The sequence below is a fragment of the Diabrotica virgifera genome, chromosome 5 (genome assembly GCF_917563875.1).
Source record: "Diabrotica virgifera virgifera chromosome 5, PGI_DIABVI_V3a".
Lineage (NCBI taxonomy): Eukaryota > Metazoa > Arthropoda > Insecta > Coleoptera > Chrysomelidae > Diabrotica > Diabrotica virgifera.
In genome coordinates, this window is record NC_065447.1 from 41,545,971 (window position 1) to 41,561,602 (window position 15,632).

At 31.9% G+C, this 15,632-nt stretch overlaps 1 protein-coding gene across 1 annotated transcript; it reads left to right on the top strand.

Moving 5' to 3' along the window:
* The first annotated feature begins 1,369 nt into the window (after positions 1-1,369).
* On the top strand, positions 1,370-13,047 carry LOC126885707 (protein YIPF1). Its single transcript, XM_050652429.1, has 2 exons — positions 1,370-1,729; positions 12,255-13,047. Exons 1-2 carry the CDS (start codon positions 1,534-1,536, stop codon positions 12,992-12,994), a joined length of 936 nt encoding a protein of 311 aa, XP_050508386.1. The 5' UTR covers positions 1,370-1,533; the 3' UTR covers positions 12,995-13,047.
* The last annotated feature ends 2,585 nt before the right edge of the window (positions 13,048-15,632 follow it).

Genomic DNA, 15,632 nt, shown 5'->3' on the forward strand with positions numbered 1-15,632 from the left:
AGCCGACTACAAAATCGACGCCAATTTTTATTGAAATGTGAAGATTCCATGTTAATCATTTTATATTGCTCAATAATTAATTTAAAACATATAAAAATAAATAATGAATATTACCTACTTATTTCAAATGCATGTGCGCTCAGCGCGCTGCATTTGAAATTTACTACACGTCAAAAACTAGTTTAGTCGATATCCACGAGAGGTCGTCGTTAACATCGCGAATCCTAGCTTTGCAGTTTCTTTGCACCTATGAATGATGCAATATAATAGGTGCGTTCGCGGGTACAGTTGACAAATTGTCGCCGACAATTTCTAACCTCATTTAATATAAATAATATCGTTAATAGATACATAAACAAGGTATATTTACTTTTAATTAATATTAATAATTAATTATTAAATTATAATATTAAAATATACCTTGTATATTTATCTATTAACGATATTAATTATATAATTTTAAAGTGCGCATGCGTTTTGCTGCTAATTTGTCGCCGACTAGTCCTCGACAGGCTCCCGCGAACGCACCTAATATACGCGCATAAATTCAAATTTGACAAATGTCAGGTCAGCAGTCAGCTGTCACTTTACAATCTTGAGAACACAAACCATACATACTCATAGACGTTTTACGTAAATTGTCAAGGTCAAGACAGCAAATTAGTTACCATTCCAATCAAGAGATGTCGCTGTCAGTCAATTCTCTTGTCATATTTAACAACTGACAGTTGAAAATTAAATTAATTTGTTATTTACTTTTAATTTCACAGTTTGTGGCTTAATTATTTTATTATAGTGGTGTTACGTTTTTAATTAGATTTAATCACAATTTTAATCAATAATCAATTGTATTAACTTCCTGTCCGTTTTAATGAGTAGAATTTTTAGTTTACATTGATCATCCCGTGTTGTGTTTCTCCACATTTAAAAAAACAATATAATCAAAACAGTTTATTTTAATAGACAAGTGTGTCATCAACATTTCGGGCCTATATATTTTTGGAAGTTTGTAAAAGATTATAAGGTAATATTTATCTAAACAATCATCCTACAAGATTCTTTCAAAAATTTTCATTCAACTCAATATTACACATCAGTGCTTTCACGTGACACTTGGGAGTAGTGTTTAGCATTTTGAAAACAAATTGGAATATTTGAGGTTTTCAGGAAAATATTGAATAAAACATTGAATTGTCCTTCTGTTGTTTTAATTTCCTGCGAAATTTCATCAAAAATCCCCCAAAACTTATAATTTGAAATTCCCACGTAACTAAAATTAGTCAATTTAGTTCCCATTCCAATCAAGAGATGGCGTTAATTCGATCCGAAAGATTAACATGGCCGTGAAACGTCTATAAGTATGTATGGTCTGTGCTTGAGAACGTCGAACGTCAAAAATAGTAAGTGCTGTCGTGTTCTTGTTTACGTTTAAAAAATCGATAAATGTTTTAACCAGCTACAGTCAATTACAAAAACTACAACATAAAGTAATATAGCTATAATAATATGTGCGTATAATAGAAAACAAACACAATGACAAATCTTCAAGAAGTACCAACAGACGAATTATTGTCATTCCAAGATTTTCCTAGTGTTCACATCTCCGGTGAAGACAACAGAACCATACCAATTTCAGAGGCTCAGATCAATGTAAATTATGTAGATGGAAATATAAGCCCAAGTCACAATCCCCCTGGGCCAGGAGATGCTCCAGTCACTGATGGAACAAGTAAGTAGATCTAAGTACTATATTTTGAATTCTGCTTCAAGACTCCCATGAATAGTGACAGTCTAAATGTTGTTACCTTGTTGTCTCCATTGGCTATGAACTTGTTTCAGATAAACAGCTTCATGTAGGGTTTTTCCCAGTGAACCCTTCATTTGGTCTGTCTATTATGTTGCAGATCTTCCTTTTAGTCTTATGCCTTCTACTACCAAAAGTTCCATAGTCCCTGTTCCTCTGGTTATGTCACTAATGTAATTTAGGTATGCTTGATTTACTTTTTTAATAAACTTTACATTATAATATACAGCTCTTCCAGAATTGACAGGTTGGTTATGTGTTCTGTCTAGGGCAGTGTTTCCCAACGTGGGGCCCACGCCCCACAGGGGGACAATTCGAAAATGCACTCAACACGAGTTACATCCTTTCGCTACTGGCCATTTAAATGCAATGCTAGGTTTCGGTACCAGAAACGAAAAAAGCAAATTCTTAAATAATTACAGTAAATAATTATTATAATTAAGTATTTTCTATGGGAAATAAGCCACAATTTTACTAAAAAATAAATTTATTAACGTTTCGAAGCCCAAATCAGGTTTCCTTGTCAAAATACAAAATACTATTAAAATAAACAAAAATGTTGTTGCTAAGTAAAAAAAAATTCTTCTAATAATTTATTTAATCTGACTCATTTATATTGGCAATTCAGACGTATATTATACATTTTAAAGTAGAAGACTTTAAAATGATATCGCCAATATTTATGAGTTGTGTTCCTGGGACAACTTTACTAAAAGATAGTTCATTCGATTACATGAAATCAATCCCAACTCAAGAATATCCGTCGCAAAAAAATCATAGCATGTGATCTGTCTTTAAAAAGACAACCAAATGCAACGATGACAGTAAAATTTTCGCGTTAGAGATTCCATAGTATATCACGAGGGAAAACCAGGAAAAAACCTCGTGATACTATCCCGACATCGTAAGTATTTGGTCTTACATGTAATTTACTTTCAAAAAACTAATACCAAATTCTGACTTTAATATGTTTAAATTATAAATAATATTAATAATATATAGATATACAATAAGTAATACTAAAATATAAAATTTGTACTAACTCGATATGTTATTGACTTATTAATCATGGTATTTTCTTTCTATTGAGTTCCTCTTTCAGTATGGGTAACCACATCCTACTGCATTCTACCGAGGAATTTGCGACACATTGGTTTCATTTAGCATAATTAGAGGCACTTCTTTAATTGTTCTCTTTTTACTATCTGATTCTTTCAGGACTATACTTGAATCTCTCCATTGAACTCTGTGTTCATTATCCCATGCGTGTTGACTTATTCTAACGTTTAATGGTCTTGATGTTTTACCCAAATAAAATTGTTCGCATTCATAAGGTATTTTATAAATGCAATTCTTTGTTCTTTCTTGTTCATTGTTAGGTTTAGTTTTAGATAGAATAGATCTCAATGTGTTTGTTGTTTTGAATGTTGTTGAAATGTTGAATTTATTTCCTATTGTTTTAAGTTTCTCGGATAGTCCTTTTATATTATATGGTATTGTTATTTTTCTCGTATTATTTCTTGTGAATGTTGTAGGATCCTGTTCTAAGTTGTTCTGTTCCATTCGATCCAATCTTGTCAATTCCTTATTTATAAACGATAAAGGATAATCATTTTTTAATAAAACAGATGTTAACAATTGTTTTTCTTCTAAAAATGAATTTTCGTTAGAACAAGTAATTTTGGCTAATCATATAAGGATTTAATGATTCCCTTTTTAACGTTGATGTTGTGATTTGATTTGTAATTGAGATATCTGTTGGTGTGTGTTGGTTTTCTATACACTTAAGTCTCATATCCATGTGGTTACCCATATGAAAGAGGAAGTCAATAGAAAGAAAATACCACGATTAATAAGTCAATAACATATCGAGTTAGTACAAATTTTATATTTTAGTATTACTTATTGTATATCTATGTATTATTAATATTATTTATAATTTAAACATATTAAAGTCAGAATTTGGTATTAGTTTTTTGGAAGTAAATTAAATGTAAGACGAAATACTTACGATGTCGGGATAGTATCATGAGGTTTTTTCCTGGTTTTCCCTCATGATTTACTATAGAATCTCTAACGTGAGAATTTTACTGTCATTGTTGCATTTGGTTGTCTTTTTAAAGACAGATCACATGCTATGATTTTTTTGCGACAGATATTCTTGAGTTGGGATTGATTTCATGTAATCGAATGAACTATCTTTTAGTAAAGTCGTCCCAGGAACGCAACTCATAAATATTGGCGATATCATTTTAAAGTCTTCTACTTTAAAATGTATAATATACGTCTGAATTGCCAATATAAATGAGTCAGATTAAATAAATTATTAGAAGAATTTTTTTTTACTTAGCAACATTTTTGTTTATTTTAATAGTATTTTGTATTTTGACAACGAAACCCGATTTGGGCTTCGAAACGTTAATAAATTCATTTTTTAGTAAAATTGTGGCTTATTTCCCATAGAAAATACTTAATTATAAAAATGCCACAAGGAAGTAGCTTCAGAACAACAAGTAATTATTAGGTATAATTTTGCTAGACCAAAATTTCAACTGGATCTTTTAGTAGAGTCACTGAAGGTTTCACCTCTGATTTCGTTGAACTTCCGTCGATTTTCATGAAAATTGGTGAGCAGTTAGAGGATACCTCAAGGAATAAAGGTGACATGATGCCAACTTGCGCTTTTACCCTGGGGGTGGAGCAAAATTTGTTATATAAAGTTATTAACATAAGTCGATACTTTTTGAGTTATTAAAGATCAAAGATTTTATTTTTTCGTAAAAAAATACATGTTTAAAGCTGTTTTTCACGTATAACTCAAAAACTATGAGCTTTTTCAAAAAAGTTTTTGTTACTAAAATTGAAGATAATTAAAAATTTAATACACTCTTCACTTAAAGAACAACACTAATTTTAACTCAGTTATGGGTAATTGAATGTATGTATTTTTCGGCGAGTACTCAAATCTAAATATTTAAGTTTAAATAACGGGAAAACGATGCATTTTATAAAATATGCCTGCTAAGCACTTGTCAAAGTACTTCAGAATACCTATCAAATGAGCTCCAAAAGAAGTTAATAGCATCAAAATTAAGCAAGTTAGGATGAAAATAAGAGAATTTCTTAGGAAAACGTGAAAAATAAAACATACGCCATTTCCACAAAAATTAAAATTTATAGTAATCCTTACAAGAATTTCTTTGTATTAACATAAGTAATGATTTCGACAATTTTCACCGGTTTAGAATGCATATTTTTGAAAAAAAGATATAATTTAAAAAAAATCAGAATTTTTAAAATTATCGCCATTTTCATTTTCTTTTGATAATAACTCAAAAAATACTCAAAATACGTAAAAAATTATATACAGTATGTCCCTGTAAGTTGTATCCATATGGAAAACTTTTTTATTATTAATTTTACGAAAAAAAAGTGATTCTTCATGAAAAGCTCTGCTTGGTCCAAAACCTAAAATTTAACCATTAAATATCAAATTTTTTGAATATTATACGAGGTATGTCAAAAAGTTTGAATTTCACTCAAGAGTAAAGTAGCTTTATTTTTCACAATATTGAAAATTGCTATTATGAAAAGTTGTTTTGGAATTAAAAACTATATTCTAATATTGATATATTGATATTGATCATTACTGTGATTGTAAACATGTGCACATGGGCTCCAGAAAATATGTGATTTTATTGTGAAATACATTAAACTTAGAGGAGAAACTTATACCTATCAAAAGGAAAATTCCAGGACTTTCTTATGAAAGGTTGAGCTCAAAAATATAATAAGATTTGACATCAATATTGTAAATATTAAGCAAGTATTAAATTGATAGTAATTAAGGAAGACTGATAACAACTGACTAAAAACTGATCTGGCTTTTTTTGTGTCATTACCAATTTATTTGAAGATAATTAGAATTAGGCCATGAGTTGAGGTGACTGATTATTAAGATATTAAGACATTATATTAGAAGATGGCAAGTGCATTTGTTTTTATTGTGACCGGGAGGTTAAACCAAAGCAAATTTCCGTTGAGTGTATCACTTGTTGCTCATGGGTCCATAAGGAATGCACGGGTTTGACTAAAAGTGAATATGAAAAAATCTGTGCTGACTTTCGCAAAACTAAATCGCATAACTGGGAATGTAAAGTATGCAAAGAGACGGTGGTGAAGAGATTATCTTTGAATTCTGCTTCAAATAGCCGGAAAAATTCGGTATCAAAAGAAAGTGCTGACAATGGAAAACAGGTGCCCAATGCTGATTTTTCAAGTCTACTGTGCAATACTGTGGATGCTGTAGAGAGTGAAACTGCAATCAAGGATGAAATAAATAATTTATTAAAGAAAAGTACCACTACCAATAAAGATGTACTAGTGGTTATTGTTCACATAATTAACCTATTGTTAAATCAGAGGACTGAAGTGCAGGCAACAAGAGAAACAATTAAAGCGTCTGTAAAATCTAATGAGGCGAAAGTTGAAACTTTAGAAAAGAAACTTAAAGGGTTACAAGAAAAAATTGAAACCATGTGTGGAAATGGAACTAAAGAGATAAGAAATCAAAGTGTACCTATTATCAAATATGAGCAAGATATGTTCCTGGAATTAGAAGATAGAAGTAGTCGATCTAAAAATATACTAATCTATAGACCACTTAAGGTAATTTTTCAAAATAATACCACGGTGATTGCATGTTGATTAAATCAGATCTTACTCAAATGCAACGAAATCATCTCAAGAAATTATATGAAGAACTTGATAGGCGTAGAAGAAATGGTGAATCAACAATACGATACAAGAATGGTAACCCGTTATTTCAAAGGTAAAAGAACAAAACCACCAGAATCCAAAAAACTCCCAAATGCGAACATAAGTATGAATAGTCTATCACTTTACTACCAAAATGTGCGTGGTCTGCATACGAAGCTAAACGACATATATTTGACATCCTGTTCAGCTGCATATGACGTTATTTTTCTAACAGAGAGTTGGCTTGGTCCTGAAATTAAAAGTAATGAAGTTTTCTGTGATTTATATACCGTATACCGTCGGGACCGTGATCATATTTCCAGCGAGAAATCAAGAGGAGGTGGAGTGTTAATTGCGGTTAGAAGTGATATCAGTTCTTGTCTAGTGGAAATTGCCAGTTCAAATGTAGAATAGGTTTTTGCTGGAATTACTATTAATTGCATTAAATATGTTTTTGGCTGTGTCTACATTCCGCCCAGATCTAGATTGGATGTTTATTCCAATCACATTGATACTGCAAAACTAATTATGAATAAGTATAAAGATTCTATACTACTATTATTTGGGGATTATAATCTACCAAATCTGATATGGGACGGTGAGACGACTTCTAAAAATATAGGTAATGATACTGAAATTTTGTTTTGTGGCGAGTTCAATTTTTTTGGATTAGGTCAATATAATTATTTTAAAAACCAGTATGACTCAATTCTTGATCTGTGTTTCTCTGATACTTATTTAAATCTAAAAAAAAGCGGAAGCTTTAATGACGTGTGACAGGTATCATCCCTCACTTGAAGCATTATTATTATTTGATAATCAATATATCAGTTTGGAAACTAATATTTATTATAACTTTCACAAGGCGGATTATGGTGCCTTGAATAATTATTTGCTTCAGATCAATTGGATTGAGTTTTACTGTTTAGAGGATGTAAATGACATTTTAGATGCTTTTTATTCCATTATTTGGAACGCAATTGAACTTTTTGTACCAAAGATATCTGTAAAAAGATCGAATTTTCCTGTTTGGTTCTCATCTAAACTTAAGAGTAAAGTCATTGCCAAAAAGATTGCGCATAAAAAATATAAAACTACAAATAAGGATCACCACTATATTGAATTTAAAAATTTGAGAGATGAATGCTCATCACTCACTGAGCAGTCTTACAATGCTTACGTTTCAAAGATGGAAGTGAGAACAAATGAGAACGCTGGTGAATTTTGGAAGTTCATCAAAAATAAAACCAACGGACATGGTGCTCTCCCTGGCTCTATGTTTCTAGGTGAGGAAAGTGAGAATGACAAATAAAAAATAACATAGTTGTTTGCGAAACATTTTGGTACTGTATACAGCACTTTTAATGGTAAATCTCTGGATAACCTGGAGAGTAATGATATTTTCTCACAACAGCTGGAGGTGGAAATTAGTAACCTCGAAGTCACTTTCGACAATTTACTGAATGTTCGTTCATTACTGTTCGTTGTCTTTAATTGTCAATAAAGGGGCTGGCCCTAATTTGATACCGAATTTGTTCCTAAGAGAAAGTGCAGTGTCCTTGTGTGAACCTTTAGTATATGTTCTTAATAAATCTCTCCAGACGGGAATTTTCCCGAACAGATGGAAACATTCCTTTGTGTGTCCTATTTTCAAGGCAGGAGATCATAGTGATATCAAACATTATCGGCCAGTTTGTATTCAGTCAGCCTTATCTAAAGTATTTGAAAAAATGGTTTTGCCAAGTTTGGATAATTGTTTTAGGAACATTATTACGGACAACCAACATGGATTTGTAGGCGGGCGTTCTACTCTCACTAACCTCTTTTTGTATATTGATAGTATAGGTACAGCAATGGATGAGGGTTACGAGGTGCACTCTATATACACCGATTTCAGTAAGGCCTTTGACCTACTAGATCATAATGTATTAATTACAAAGCTGAGAAACTTTGGTATCACTGGTTCTTTATTAGCTTGGTTTACTTCGTATTTGCAAGGAAGAACATTGCAAGTAAGATCAGCAGGATGTGTTTCTAATGGATTTGAAGCCGTGTCAGGGGTTCCGCAGGGTTCCCATTTGGGTCCTAAGCTTTTTCTGTTGTTGGTAAATGATATTGGTAGGAACTTTAAATCTGAATATCTGATATTTGCAGACGACTTAAAGATATTTAAATGCATTAGGTCAGAATCTGATTGTGAGGGTTTGCAGAGAGACTTGTATTCTTTAGTACAGTGGTGCCAGGAAAATAATCTTAGATTGAATGCTTCGAAATGCTCATATATTATTTTTTCACGTAATAAGACCACCAGTGATTTTAAATACAAGATAGGAGATGTGGATTTATCTAGGGTTCAGGTAATTAAGGATTTAGGTGTGTTACTGGATAGTAAGCTAAGTTTCGTGGACCATTATGATGCCATTATTGCGCGTGCTAATCGGACATTAGGGTTAGTCATCAGAATGTCATATGATTTTGATAATTTGTTTGTAATTGTGGGATTGTTTTTGAGTTATGTTCGTTCATTACTAGAGTATTGCTCAGTGATTTGGAGTCCAGGTTATGAGAATCACAAATATCGAATTGAATCGATTCAAAATAAATTCGTTAGATATCTGCGGTATAGATTAGGTACTAGAGGAATGCAATTGAATTCCAATCAGGTCATGCAGATGTTTCATTTGCACCGTCTAGAGGATCGCAGGCGATACTTTGACCTTAATTTCGTATTTAAGGTGTTAAATGGTATTATTGTTGCACCTAGCATTCTGGGTCGAATAGATTTTTATGTTCCAGCTAGGAATTTGAGATGTCCCTTGCTATCCGCTAGATCGTGCAATACACGTCATGCAGAAAATATGCCTTTAAACAGAATTGTTTCTAGTGTAAATGAGTTTCCAAATATAGACTTTATGGGAGTCACACTAAATGCTTTTAAAAGGACTATTTCACGTGAATTATTTTAATTTGATTTTAAAAAAATTTTTTGATGTTAGTTTAATTGTAAGTAATGTAAGTTAACTTGTGTTCAATGTTTAATTTTGACTTTTAATTGTAATTGTAAAATGGAGTTTTCCGTCAATAAATATTAATTTAATATGCAATTACACCGTTCTAATTAAAAAAATTTTTTTTGAAAAATTTAGGATAACTAACATTATTTTCAGTTATGTTATTTCAATTTAGATAACTCTTTTATTATTAATTTTACGAAAAAAAGTGATTCTTAATAAAAAGTTCTGCCTGATCTAAAGCCTAAAATACAACCATCTTATGTCAAATTTTATCAATTTTATACGAGGTATGTCAAAAAATATGAATTTCGCTCAAGAGTAAAATACGTTTATTTTTCACAATATCGAAAAATTTTAATATGAAAAGTTATTTAGAATTAAAAATTATGTTTCAGTATGTAATTACATCCTTTTAATTGAAATATTCTGAACTATAAAGGTACTTTATTTTTGATCTAAATTTATCTTTTTTGACATACCTCGTATAAAATTGACAAAATTTGATATAAGATAGTTGTATTTTAGGTTTTAGACCATCCAGAACTTTTTATTAAGAATCACTTTTTTTCGTAAAATTAATAATAAAAGAGTTATCAGAATTGAAATAACTGAAAATAATGCTAGTTATCCATAATTTTTCAAAAAAAAAATTTTCAATTAGAACGATGTAATTGCATATTAGAATATAGTTTTTAATTCTAAACAACTTTTCATAATAGCAATTTTCAATATTGTGTGAAAAATAAAGCTACTTTACTCTTGGCCACCAGCCGTCTTACACTATCGGCCAAGAAACGCAGATGCGCCCAATACTCCACTAGGAGTGATGGTCCAAGAGAGAGAGACTCTTGAGTGAAATTCAAACTTTTTGACATACCTCGTATAATATTCAAAAAAATTGATATTTGATGGTTAAATCGTAGGTTTTGGACCATGCAGAGCTTTTTATGAAGAATAACTTTTTATCGTAAAGTTAATAATAAAAATGTTTTCCATATGGATACAACTTACAGGGACATACTGTATAACCAAATTTTAGTTTTCTTTATAACAAATAGTTTACCTTTTTACTATTTCTGTAGGGTGAAAAATAACAGATAGAAACATTTAAAGCTTAAACTTTGCTGCGAGAACCATGTAACCGTGGCCATTTAACTTTTGATTTTTAAAAAAAGTAAGTGGTTTAATACAAGGGGGGAAAAGAAGTTTAACGCGTTTTAATAGCCTTTGGAAATAATTTTTCAAATCGTTTTTAGGTGAACTTGATATCGTAAAAATTAACAGAGTTATTTAAAAAAACGATAACATTTTTTGGAAAAATTTTTAAAAGATAAGTTTGAAAAATTTTTGGAGCATAAATTTTAATGCTATCAACTTGCTCGGAATCTCATTTGATAGATATTTCTAAGTACTTTCACAAATGATTAATAAGTTTTTGTTATAAAATGCAGCATTTTCTCGTAATTTAAGCTTGAATACTTAGATTTGGGTACTCACCGAAAAAAATATACCTTCAATTACCTATAACTCACTTTTAGTTAACATTAAAAGGTTTTTTTAGTAAGAAGTTTATTTCATTTTTTATTAGCTTTAATTTTGGTAATAAGGGACCGTTCAAGTATTACGTAACGCAGGTTGGGGGGAGGGCAAAAATCTTTAAAAATTGCGTTACGTAATAGTTAAACGCCCATTACAGTGCGTTACGTAGGGGGGAGGGGCGTCAAAAATCGCGTTACGTAATACTTGAACGCTCCCTAATAACTTTTTTGTAAAAACTTGTAATTTTTGAGTTATTTATGAAAAATCGGTTAAAAACATGCATTTTTGCTACGAAAAATTAAAATTTTTGATCTTTAATAACTCAAAAAGTTTTGATTTATCTTAATAACTTTATACTCGTATAACAAATTTTGCTAAGAAGTTGTTCCCTTATTTAATTGTGGGAATATTTTTAATAAAATAATTTTCACCCCCGAGAATGGGTGGCATCCACCCCCAGGGTAAAAGCGCAAGGTGCCACCATGTCACCTTTTTTCCTTAAGATATCCTCTAACCACTTACCAATTTTCATGCAAATTTTTAACGAAATCGGAGGTAATAGCTCATATCCACCTTCAGTGACTGCACTATTTGGCGCCTCAAGTAAACTTAAAATTTTAAAAATAGAACAACATTAAAATCTCTGTGTACTACTCATACTTTAACTAATAATCGTGTTCTTGGGGATAGTTATCCAATTTCTTTATTAATCATTTAAACAGGAAATAACTTTAGACATAAGGTGCTGCGCAGAATGAAATTTCCCACCATTGGGCCTAGTATTTTCCATTTTTTTTTTTTTAGTAAAGAAAAAATCCGGACATTTCTCATATCCGTACCCCAATCCGAACATGTCTTTCAAATCCGGACGTATGGTAACCCTACCCTTAGTGAACCTGTGCCACCATGCGTTATGACAGAGTCGATACAGCTAACAATTAGTGTAATACAAGGTATATGTGTCTTGTAACGCAGACAAGGTGTTAATGGGTCGATGTATTTGGAAACTAGTCTAATTGTTATTGTTTATTTTTTGTGTTAATGGTATAAACACATTAGCACTATTGCAGTGGATTGAATACATATATCGATTGTGAATTATATCAGACAAAACAGTAAAATATTTCATTTTGTTTTAGATCCCACAACAGAAAAAGCATTTTGGACTTTAGAATATTACCAAAAGTACTTTGATGTAGACACGTCAGATGTTGTGGAGAGGATAATGGCATCCATAACTCCTAAATGGGATAATCGTCTAAAGAATCACTTAAGGACCAAACCGGATCTATATGGTCCATTCTGGATATCAGTTACCCTTATTTTTACCATTGCAATTGGTGGAAATATAGCCAACTATTTACAAAGTTCCAGTTCCCAATATCATTGGAGATATGATTTCCATTTAGTATCTTATTCCGCTACCACTATATTTTCGTATGTAACAATAATTCCCTTGATATTGTGGGGATTGTTAAAATGGAGTGTTCATATCCAAGATGTCGAAGGGCTAGATGAGGAATTATCACCTGGCATTTTGGAGTTAATCTGTATTTATGGTTATTCCTTATTCATATACATTCCAGTATCTGCGTTATGGTCAATTCAAATAAACATATTGCAGTGGACCTTGTTAGCGTTTGGAACATTCATATCTGGATCAGTATTATTGCTAACATTAATGCCAGCATTACGATTTTCACAGAGGAAGTTTTTACTGATGTTCTTTATCATAGGTTTTCATTTAATGTTGTCAGCAGGATTTATGTTATATTTTTTCCATGGACCCAGTGGTTCTGTTAATAACACTGTTCCTGCAACCACCTTGCCTACAGTAAGTCTAACTACAGCATTCGTTAAAGCAAATGCAACTGGTTAGCAGTTTTATCTGTTTTATGTACATATATGTGATTAAATGTATAAATACGCATACACACTAGTTTTATTTAATTTACAAAATAATTTATCAACCTATTAGTTATACATTTTGAGGACAGTAGTTTCTACACACAAGTAATCAGAATACTAGTATCACGAAAATATAAAACCACGAGAACCGGTCGGGTTTTAAAAAGAGAACAGTATATAAAGTATATAGAAAATTACTTTTAAAATACAGAAATACAGATAGATTTATAAAGAAGTAAAGTAAGAACAGAAAGATATTGATGACAAAGGAAAGGCTAATAACAAAGGATGGGGCAGGAAAAACATGTCAAAATAAGTATATTAAGGGGGTATATTAAGGGGTCAAAATATTTTGTTACTAGGAGGTTTCTGGGGTCGCTGAACATGACTACGCCATCAGAACCAACCTCCGGAGCACCTGGTGACCAGGACCACTGCCAAGGCACGTCATCTGGAGGTTCGATGGTTATCGGCACTAGATTGATACAGATTACTTGGAGGTTTTTAGAGTCACTGAACACGAATACGCCATCAGAACCGACTCCCTGTAGCCCAGCGTCGCTGCTAAGGCACGTCGTCTTTTTGTCGGCATTAAATTGATGCAAATAGGTTACTCGGGCGGTTTTTGGGGTTGCTGAAAACGAATACGCCATCAGAACCGACATCCGGAGCGTCTAGGGTCACGACATCTTCTGGAGTTTTGTGCGAGATCGGCACTAAATTGATGCAAACAGATTACACGGGGGATTTTAGGGGTTACTGAACACTAATACGCCATCCGAACTTAAACCCGGAGCACGTGGTGCCCACGGTCACTGCTACTGCACGTCATCTTCAGGAGTTTCGAAGGCATTTATGCAATGCATGCAAATAGATTACTAGGCGGTTTTTGGGGTAGCTGAATACGAATACGCCATCAGAACTGACCCGCGGACCACCTCCCACATAACAATGATGTTCAAAGCATATACTACCAACATTCGACAGAGTATATTCTTTTTGGTACATGCGTAGTACAAGCATAGCATGTACCATAAAAAAACATTCTAAATTTCATGTTCTTTGCATATACTTTAAAGAATATTCTCGTACCGAATATACTGAGCACATTCGTGTACGTAGTATCTCAGAATATTCGTAAAAGTACATTCTTGGAATATACCTTCATCGAATATACTTTAAAAGTACCTATGTGCTTAACACATAGGTACTTGTACGTATGTACTTTTAGAATATCTTAAAAAGAATATGTATGTATAGGAAAAATAATGTTAGCCTTTGGTCCATTTCTCAAAATTGGTTTAATTGTAGGTATGGTAAAAAAGTTTAAAAATTAATTTGTATTAAAGAAAAAAAAATCGTTTTCATTTTGATTTTACCATGAGTATTTTTACATCGTTGGAATTTGACGTTTGGAAAGAATACACCATCACCAGATCGGAATAATGCCAACGGAAATGACCCTTCTAATTCTACCTGCATAAGAGGTAACAAAGGTTTTATGAAAATGAAAACACAAACACTAAACAGGCACAGTGCACAGCCATTATTTGTATTTGTATACAATCTACGCTTGATGCTGTGTTAGGAGGAAAACGAACGACAAAGTACACTCATAACTAGGACTAGGAACATACATAATATCTTTATTTTGTTTGTGGTGCTTGAAAATATTAAATTCATTTTGGTAACTCAATATTACTTAAATGGTAGGTAAGTACAAAATATATAAATTTTAGTTTCACTAAATATTATATATTTATATTTAGGTATTATATTTATAAATTCAGCATGTTTATGTTTATTTTGATAAGCACATAATACCTAAATATAATTTAATTAAGTATATATTATATACTTACCTATATATTTATATAAATAAATAAAATTAATATGTACCTACTTACTTTTTAAGTAATATTGTAAAATGTACTAATTACATTCTCGTATGCAATTTGAATATGTAAATATGATAGTTGGTAGGACCTAGGATGAGATTAGGTGATGCTGAAAACATACTTCTGAGCAATATAGCATTTGCTTGGAATAATCTTAAAAGTATATTATTCCCACATGCTAAAAATATGTGCAGTAGTATATTTTAAGTATATAAATAGAAGGTTCATAGCACTTCCTGGGAATATTCTAAAAAGTATATTCTTGGTATATACTGAAAAGAAGTGCGGTAGTACATTCTAAGTATATAAATAGAACGTTTAAGTACACTGCAATGTAGTATATACTCAGCATCTGCTCTGCACATTCGTAATGGTAATTACGCATATTCTCAGCATATACTTTTTCTGACAAGTATGTTCTATGAATCTACTAAGAACATGAAATTGTTATGTGGGCTGGTGCCCAAAGTCACTGTTAAAGCATGTTACCATCTGGAGTTTGGAGGGTTTTTGGGCACCGGGCGTCAGTTCTGATGGCGTATTACTTGTTTAGCGACCCCAAAACCCCGAGTAATCCGTTTGCACCAATTTAGTGCCGAAAACGCTTCAGATGACGTGCCTTAGGGAGATCCGGTTCTGTTGGCGTATTCGTCTTCAGCGAACCCAAAAAGCTCCGAATAACAAAATTTGCCCCTTTAATACAGTTATTAT

What these genes read in the sequence shown, in the direction of transcription:
- LOC126885707 (XM_050652429.1), top strand. Translation starts at nt 1,534, where the DNA reads ATGACAAATCTTCAAGAAGTACCAACAGACGAATTATTGTCATTCCAA. An exon ending in TCCAGTCACTGATGGAACAA is followed by an intron (nt 1,730 to 12,254) that starts GTAAGTAGATCT and finishes ATTTTGTTTTAG; the next exon opens with ATCCCACAACAGAAAAAGCA.